This window comes from Seriola lalandi, unplaced genomic scaffold (assembly GCF_002814215.2).
Source record: "Seriola lalandi dorsalis isolate HSWRI2012SDOR001 ecotype SW California unplaced genomic scaffold, Sedor1 jcf7180002053538, whole genome shotgun sequence".
Taxonomy (NCBI): Eukaryota; Metazoa; Chordata; class Actinopteri; order Carangiformes; family Carangidae; genus Seriola; species Seriola lalandi.
The window spans coordinates 211,488-219,750 of NW_019524091.1; the positions used below are offsets into that span (position 1 = coordinate 211,488).

At 39.1% G+C, this 8,263-nt stretch overlaps 2 protein-coding genes across 2 annotated transcripts in view; one reads left to right on the plus strand and one right to left on the minus strand.

The window, feature by feature from the left end:
• Positions 1 to 5,985, plus strand: part of LOC111651235 (coiled-coil domain-containing protein 148) — a 28,268-nt gene extending 22,283 nt beyond the window's left edge. Inside the window, exons 11-15 of the mRNA XM_023401205.2 lie at positions 1,014 to 1,154; positions 2,498 to 2,616; positions 4,261 to 4,378; positions 4,556 to 4,690; positions 5,261 to 5,985. Coding sequence (XP_023256973.1) covers positions 1,014 to 1,154; positions 2,498 to 2,616; positions 4,261 to 4,378; positions 4,556 to 4,690; positions 5,261 to 5,404 — 657 coding nt within the window. The 3' untranslated portion in view covers positions 5,405 to 5,985. The remainder of the gene's footprint in view (positions 1 to 1,013; positions 1,155 to 2,497; positions 2,617 to 4,260; positions 4,379 to 4,555; positions 4,691 to 5,260) is intronic.
• On the minus strand, positions 5,976 to 8,263 carry upp2 (uridine phosphorylase 2). Its single transcript, XM_023401206.2, has 7 exons — positions 8,104 to 8,263; positions 7,795 to 7,909; positions 7,530 to 7,688; positions 7,286 to 7,400; positions 6,935 to 7,144; positions 6,659 to 6,805; positions 5,976 to 6,376 (listed from the first exon to the last, which is right to left on the minus strand). Exons 1-7 carry the CDS (start codon positions 8,154 to 8,156, stop codon positions 6,234 to 6,236), a joined length of 942 nt encoding a protein of 313 aa, XP_023256974.1. The 5' UTR covers positions 8,157 to 8,263; the 3' UTR covers positions 5,976 to 6,233.

An 8,263-nucleotide genomic window follows, 5' to 3' on the forward strand; every position in this document is an offset into this window, starting at 1 on the left:
TGTTTTATACACTGAATACTTTTCCTTATGGCCAAAAATGAAGTAAAAAAAAAAAAAAAAGACTAAGGCATTTTAGTAGACATCTTTTCAATCTATATTTAAATTGAGTGTGCTAATGAGCTTTTGTATGGGTCCAGTGTTTTGCCCCAGGGTAACACCAGTAGTCACTGGAATCATTACTGTGACCTTTCACAATCACAAGGTTTTATTACATAAGGCTGTACTTGAATCAACGCCAACATCAACAAGTGCACATTACACATTAACAGTGGAAGGGAGAGAGCAGCAGAAGTACAAAACAGGACAAATGGACAGTGCAAGATAACTGAAAAACAGTGACACATAGCATACATAGCAGGATAAACATTGTCGCAGTGCTTTCACCATCGTTACTCAGTCATCACTCTCTGTCACTGCTCAGGATTGCTCTTCTGGTCAAGAAAGAGAATAGAGAGCGACTAAAGAAGCATGTTGTATCACCAGCGTCAACACTGGAAGCTGGAATTTGATTAGAGGCTGGATCGTTTAAAGTTATCTCTCAAACACACAGCTGTTGCTTTTTCTCAGGCAGACGTCAAGTATGATGATGATCTATGAATGACTTGATGATACCGCTGGTGCTAATGTGTGTGAGACCATGTTAATTTGTAGTTTAGTCCTGCAGGGATTCCTGAGCTCTCCTCTGATAGATCTGTGAGTCCGTCTGCTCCATTGGAATGCAGCATTTAATACCCTGCTCACCGCAGAGCGGCTGCTGCATAACTGTTTGTGATAGGGCTCAAACACACAGGCTTTCTTTAAGATTCACTGCTTTGAGGGGTCCTGAGGTGATCTAACACAAAGTGTGAAAGACGGCTGTGACACCTCTTCAAGAGTTCATGCCACACTTTGGCACCATGGCAGTGGGGCTCAGCTGGTTGTCTCCCAATGAATTATTCTTTCAAGACAGCTTCTGATGGACAATAATCTGCTTTTTGTTTCTCCTCTATGTGTATTTGCATGTGTGTTTGTAGCTGCAGCGGTGGCGGGCCCAGCAGGAGGAGGTGGCGAAGCTGGAGGCAGCTATAGCTGCTGGACAACAAGCGGAGGAAGAGGTGAGGTTAAAGAGGGAGCAGGAGAGGGAGACCACCATCAGGTCACAGCAGAAAGAAAAGGTAATCTCACCTTCATCAAACCCATCACAAAGCACTTCTTAATATCAACCCTTATGCACATGAATCAAGTTAAAATCTCACTCATTTGTATAATTCCATTAATTGGATTTAAAGGATTCTCTGTGTTACCAGGGAGAAAACACAATTTTTGAAAAAAAACTGAGTTGATTTAATACATTATTGTATAAGAGATATTACAGTAAATATTCTTTCTAGATGATAGATGGCATTTTTTATCCTGTGCTTACAAGATCCATATATTGTGTGCATAACTTATTACAAGGTAATTTATTTTAAATTCAAATACTTCTTTATCATGCAGCCAGCCCACAGCCCACAGCCAGCTCAAAATGGAGAGGACCTGGTCAACCAAAAACACAGGACTGTCCTCAGCAGGAATTATCCGCTAAATTTTAAAATGGGAGACAATAGGTATAGATGAGTGAGGTTTAGATGGATGTCTATGGCGTGCCAAGAAAATAGCCTCATAAGTTAAAAAAAGAAATTAGTCATATTGGCTCAGCTTGATCCCAGGCACTCGGCACACATATCAGTGATTTCACAGAAAAGAAAGAACTCCTCAAAAACAAAATAAATGTGGCATATAAGCTTTTGGTGCGTGTGTGAATGAGTGTATAAGTGACTTCTCATGGAAAAGAACCTATTATTGAAAAGTTATTAGAATAGAAGCACTGGTACTGCTATGTAGCTGTCACGTAGCTGTCCTAAACTTCTGGAAACATTTAAATAACTTGCTTGAATTAGATAGATAAAAACACATTATCTTTGGTGACATCAGGGGGTCTGTCTAAATTAAAACCATCACTAGGTTGTCAATTTGATAAAATTACACTAGCTTCAAATTGCTCATCATTTTTGGCTACGCTGTCTTAAGTATTTAATTGTGGGCACACGTGGAGATCAAACTTAAAAAGATACATTTGTACAATTATCTGGGTATTTTGATCATTCAGTTTAGTTATTGTCCTCACTGGTACAACTACACCAGAATGTGTGTGTGTGTGTGTGTGTGTGTGTGTGTGTGTGTGTGTGTGTGTGTCTGACTGTTTAATTAACTCTCTCCTCAGGGGTCTGCTAGGAGAGCATGGGCGATCTGAGACACTCTCTGATTAATGAGAGCATTTAGGCTGCATTGTATTCCATGTAATTTAGTACATTAGTCTGCCAGACATTGAAATATCATCTCATTCTCTCTATTTACACTTATCCGATTACTGCTCTGTCACAATCGATAGGACATGACGATCCTAAGAGTTCTGTGGAAGTCAAATTATTGGGAGCTTTTTGTCGTAACTCTTTGTAAATTGTTGTTTTTCCCTCAGGTCAGGCAGTTTTATTTAAAGCAGCAGAAGAGGAGGGATGTGCTGGAGCAGAGAGATCAAGAGAGACTTGCTTATCTGAGGAGCGTCATGGAAGAACAGGCAAGGAGAGACAAGAAGAGGTGAGTGTTGCACCGTGGGACCCAAGAGCTAATACATTATTGCCCATTACCAAGCATGACATGACATGCATTTAGCTTTTTTCATATTGGCTTACAACCACTTACAGTCACAGGTGTATTACAAAAACATATACAGTTATATTACAATTTTTAGCATGATGGTTCATATCAAAATCAGTTTACCAATCATAGGGAATACAACTCAGGGTGTGGAAGCAGCTGTATAATGTCTTCTGTGGATTTTTCTAATCAGACAAAACAACCATGATGATGTTCACGATCATTATCTCAGCTTTGGCTTGAAGACTTAAGTTTATACCAGAAAGCATCAATCACAAAGTGAAGATAAGGAATTTGAAAGACGTGGACGTTTTTAATATTACCACTGAATCACCCAACTTTATGGAAGTGCAATACTAAATTGCTGGAATATCGAAAGACCAACCAATGCAGACTGATAAACAGCATCTTGCATCCAAATACAGTACTGCACTCCTGTTGTAATTTTTATGACTTTTTTAAATGGCTTTTACACTTTTACAATCAATGTTTATCGATTTGAGCACTGATTGATCTATTCATCCATTCAATTAAATGTGGCTGTTCTCTATCTCCATTTTCTCAAATAAACTTGATTACAGTATGTTTATACTAGGCTTCACTGTAACAGTAGTGGGCCAGGTAACAGGTATTAGTTAATAACTTATGTACTACTATACTACTATACTGCTATAGCATTTATTATAGCTTCACTACCAACCACCATATATGTACCAAATTATCTTTAGCAGCCATACACTAATTTGAATTTTTTCTTTGTATGTAAGTTGATTGGCTGTGGGTACAATTTTACTGATATCTCTAGATTTTAATGGGGACAATACCTTTTTTTACTATAATAACAGACACGTTTTTCATTTTCACTTATATCAGAATATGCATCTTATCATTTATTTACATATTAATTTAAAATGTATATAATATATAATGTATTAATCCAACAATCAAAGCATTAATACACATAAAAGATCAATAGAGTGTCAGTGTCTTTGTGTTCTTTGCTCATTCTTGTCAACCTCTTAAATGCAACACACTTAAAATTTCAACCAGAAACATTGCTATTCAGGCTGACATTAAGTTACTCATTTTTAAAGTTTTTTTTTTGGCCATTTTCTGCCTTTATTATTCAGAATCAGTAGCGACAGACAGGACATTCAGGAAGAGTATAGGGAAATGACCCATAAGCCCTTGAGGTAGGAGCCCTAACCATTTGGCAGGTCGACCTGATGTTAAGTAACTCTTGAAAAATAAATTCTGCCTTTGAAAAAAATCTTGTGTTTGGTATTATTTGTTTAGCATTTCTCCACAGACACTGACAGAGACTGGCATTAATAGCAGATAATAGTATTGACTTTGGCTGCGAGAATGAACTCTGGCTGGAATAAGAATCAGGAATCATGAGAGCCTGAAAAGGCGATAAAAACAGATGATGGGAGAGGAGCTGCACTCTGGCAGCTTCATAAAACCCTCCACAGCCTGGAGCCTTGCTGTGTCAAGAACGATTGGTAATGTTGGTCATTGCAGTGGCAAAGGAAGAGAGGGGCTGTTTAGGTCTAATGTCCACACCTTCTGTGCTCCCTCTAGGGTGCAGTTTAGGGCAGATATGTTGCAGCGGCGCAGGGAGGAGAGAGAGGCGCGGGAGCTTGAGCATCAGAGAGAAGAAGAAGAGAAACTGAATCGTCTGGAAGCTCTCAGAAAGCAGGTGGATCATTATCTGCTCTTAACCCTCTCAAGCACTCTAATTTACTCTGTCAGTTGAAATGACCCACAAGGGAAGACTTGGACTCATCCTTATCTGAGTCGAGGCATCACTGCCACCTTATGGCAGACAATTGTATGTTAGCACTATATAAAATGTTTTTTTTCCTATTCATCATAGGTTGGGGTGGTGGCAGTGGCAGACCCAGAGAGGATGATGGCAGATACAGAGGCTTGGAGGAGTCGACACTTGAATGTAAAGGAGTCTGAGCTCCAAAGGCCTCTCTACAGTATTAACACATACACAGACACACAGGTGAGGTATGATAATGTCTAACCTCATATAAGCTTTAGCTTTTGTATGATTTAAAAAGCTCTACAGCTATATGATTGTTTGCCCCAAACTCCTTATCTATGACATACATAGCATGAACCTAGTTTCCTCTCCCCAGTTTCCTTGATTATATTAAGCCATTATGTTTTGGTTCATCTTGGGCGAGACAGGGCAGTGACCTCTGTAGTGGGAGAAATTATGCAAGCTGGTTGGCTGATAGACTTGTTTACACAGCTTTGATCTCAAGGCCACCAAGTCAGTCATTATACTGAAGAGTCTGTGTGGGTCTGCGGTTTTATCATCATTGTGGAGAGCAGGTTGGAATGTGGTTATTGTGTAACACAAGCAATGACTAATGATTGTCAAACTGTGATAATCTTCTCCTCCAGTACCAAACCATGAAGGATTAGTGATTAATCTTGTTTCAAGTATTAAATATGTAATAAACCATAAAAACAAACTATAGTAACCTAGTGGGTGTGATCTAGTGTGAAACAGCTAGAAATATATTATTTACTGTTTTTTTTTCTTTCATTTTTATTTGTTTTCCAGATTGTGTCTGATCCAAGAGTGCGGGTTGAGCAGGCACTGCGGGAGGCTGGTCTGCACCACAGCCAATATGCCAAAGAGGTTCTGTCTGTCATCAAACCCCCCAAACCACCTCGACGAGACACAAAATCCATACTCAAATTCTGACCAAGGGCTTGTTGGGGTCATATTATCAAGTCAAACTAACCATTTTTCGGGTATTAAGATTATATGATTGTAAATACATTTTACTGATCTGAATGTGTAAGAATCACATTCACAGTTGGACAGTTCACACTGTACAAAGAAAACCGTTATTGGCAGCTACAGTATTGACCACCACATGATACAGTGCAATTACTATTATTTACCTTTATTGCAGGTTTTATACGCTACAGGAATACAGTAATGATACTGCATAAACATGTACATCCAACAGGTGAAAATGACCTCTCTGGACATTCATATATACTAGTTCAGTGCCTGTTCATAATGTGCCTGGTAATTTCCTCTTCTTGTATCATAAGAGAAAATACTAAGTTATATAATAAGTGTTTCTCATCTAACAAGCATATAAGAGGAGAAACGCATCCCCATAGGATTTGGAATAGTCTCTATATCTGTTAGATTTGTAGTTATAGCTAAAATAATTATGCAATAGACTTGGGTTACCCCCAAAATGTAATCAGTTGTCCTTCACCCCGGTGACAAGCTGAAACACGCAAATAAAGTACAAGAGTTTGAAAAACCTTCGACTTCTCTTGGCAGTTACAAGTTGATGTCAAATCAACATACAGAACACAATATTTAGAAAATTACTGTTACCTTACATAAACAACAATATTTAAGCATCAAAGAAATCATAATAATCTTAACTTTTTAAATAAGTGTGTAATATTAACATGCTAAGTACAGTACATTTACATATCCTCATATCAGTCAAAGCTATATACAATCTTTTGGGAATGCTGTGCTAGGGATGGAACATGAAGGTGTCTCAGACAATATATCCCAGGCGTTTCTTGATAAAGTGGGACACCAAGACTTGAGGTCTCTGCTGGTACTCCACCAGCACATCATGAGGGGAAGTGATCTGGTCTCCATCAAAGCGGTTCAGTAATGTAACACAGATCACAGCCGCTGGAAGAAAAAATAAATAAGTCAACAGTCATTTAGTATAAGCTCATGTCCTTTGTTCTCATGTTAGTCAAATCAGAATCAGTCAGTAGAGACAAGACACTTTTCTGCATATGTCATCTATTCTCTACATCTATTTTCTACAAATGTCATTATGCATAATAATGACATATAACTTATGTAATTAATTATGTCATTATTTACCAGTATCAAAGTAGGCTAAGGATGGTACGCAAAGTAGGATGTAAAACTGTGAATGTGTGAATGTTTATAACAAAACAATACCTTTGAGGCCACAGACACGGCACATAGCAGCAAGCACGGTGGACTCCATTTCAATATTCCTCACTCCCGCCTCGTAAGCTTCCCTCAGATACTCTAGTTTTTCTTCATGAGAGAAGGAACAGAGAGCCCCGTCCAGTCGGCCTTGACCTAGAGAGACATAGAACAGGATCTGTCACTATCTGAGCAATGTATGTGACCTGCTGAGGTTCTTGCCTGTGCTGTAGGTGAATACCAAATATGATCACAAACAACCTGAACATGACATCCTGTTTATACCTTCATAGAAGTCATGGGCGCACATGGTGTGTCCAATCACTGCCGGAAAGTTTTGAAGCTCCGAAGAGCACTGCAGAAGCTCATTGGCCACTCCTTCATCCAGCTCAGTATTCCTGGTGATAACTTTACCAAGAACCACTTGCTCAAACTGGGGACGGAAGGAGTAGTCCACTGCTTTATCTGTGATCACCACCGTCCCTGGAGCCAGACCTAGAGACAATAAAGGGCTATATTATAGTCGTGTCTGATACCCAGAATAAAGTACTGGCATGCATCACTTGAAGAATTCTGTTCACTCTGAAAGGTAAAGCTAACGCTTTCTGTCACCTTTAACACAACAACTGTTCTTACCGACTCCACCAGATGTTCCAAGGCGAAAGAGGACCACATCATGACACTGGGCATGGTGCAGCAGTTTGATGAGCTCATGTAGCATGATGGATATGGAAGGGACGCCCATGCCATGCTATAATACGTACAATGGATGGAAGTATTTTTTTGAACATCCATGAAATAATTATTACTTACAGAAATGAATGATTAGTAAAGTCCACATGCACAATGCATCCACCATTGAAACTTAGGGAATACTTACACTTATAGACAGCACTGGTCCCACTTTATACATGCAATAGCGATCAGTCCCCTCACAGATATTTCTTATTTCCTCTGGGCTTCCAGGTAGTTTCAGCTCCTGGTGGATGAACTGGGCAAAGGCCTTCATGCGAGTCGCACTGCCACCAACACACACAAACTATGGAAAACACAGAGAGAGAGCAAGGATACCTGAATTTAGTTTTCTAGCTTTTGGAGTTGGATACCCAAAATCATTTTCTTTAATCTGAGCTAATTTCACAAACCTTAATATCTCCAAACATTTCTGGAAGGTTGTGAGTCTTGGTGCTCAAACTGAAGTGGTAGAGAATATCCTCTTCCATGGTGTCCAAGTAGGGATTTTTCAGTTGAACACTTGGTCTAAGAACAATTTAGTGCCACATATTAATGTATGATACAGAACGCTCAAGCAAATCCATTAGCTGCACTAAGTGTAGGCTCTGAATAGTCTATTAAACACGATGACATAAGACATATGAAGAAAAATGCTCTTTTGAAGAGCAACAAGAAGAAAAGAGTCAACAAAAGTTTAGTTGAGGCTCCCAAATACTTACTTGATATACTCATTGTGGTCATTCCCCATACGGTTAAGTAAAATCTGGGCCATGACTGCAGGAGACAGTATGAAATCAAAAATGTATATGTAAAATGTCTTCAAGTGTAAATCCTCCAGATACTTGTTGCTGCTGCTAGTTGTTATTAAAATAAGAGTTA

Excerpts from the sequence above, each read along its gene's own strand:
- upp2 (XM_023401206.2), bottom strand. The coding sequence starts at position 8,156 with ATGGCCCAGATTTTACTTAACCGTATGGGGAATGACCACAATGAGTAT. Across the intron at positions 7,401-7,529 it reads GACCAGTGCTGTCTATAAGT|CATGGCATGGGCGTCCCTTC; the intron begins GTAAGTATTCCC and ends TACGTATTATAG. Across the intron at positions 6,377-6,658 it reads CCGTGTCTGTGGCCTCAAAG|CGGCTGTGATCTGTGTTACA; the intron begins GTATTGTTTTGT and ends TTTTTCTTCCAG.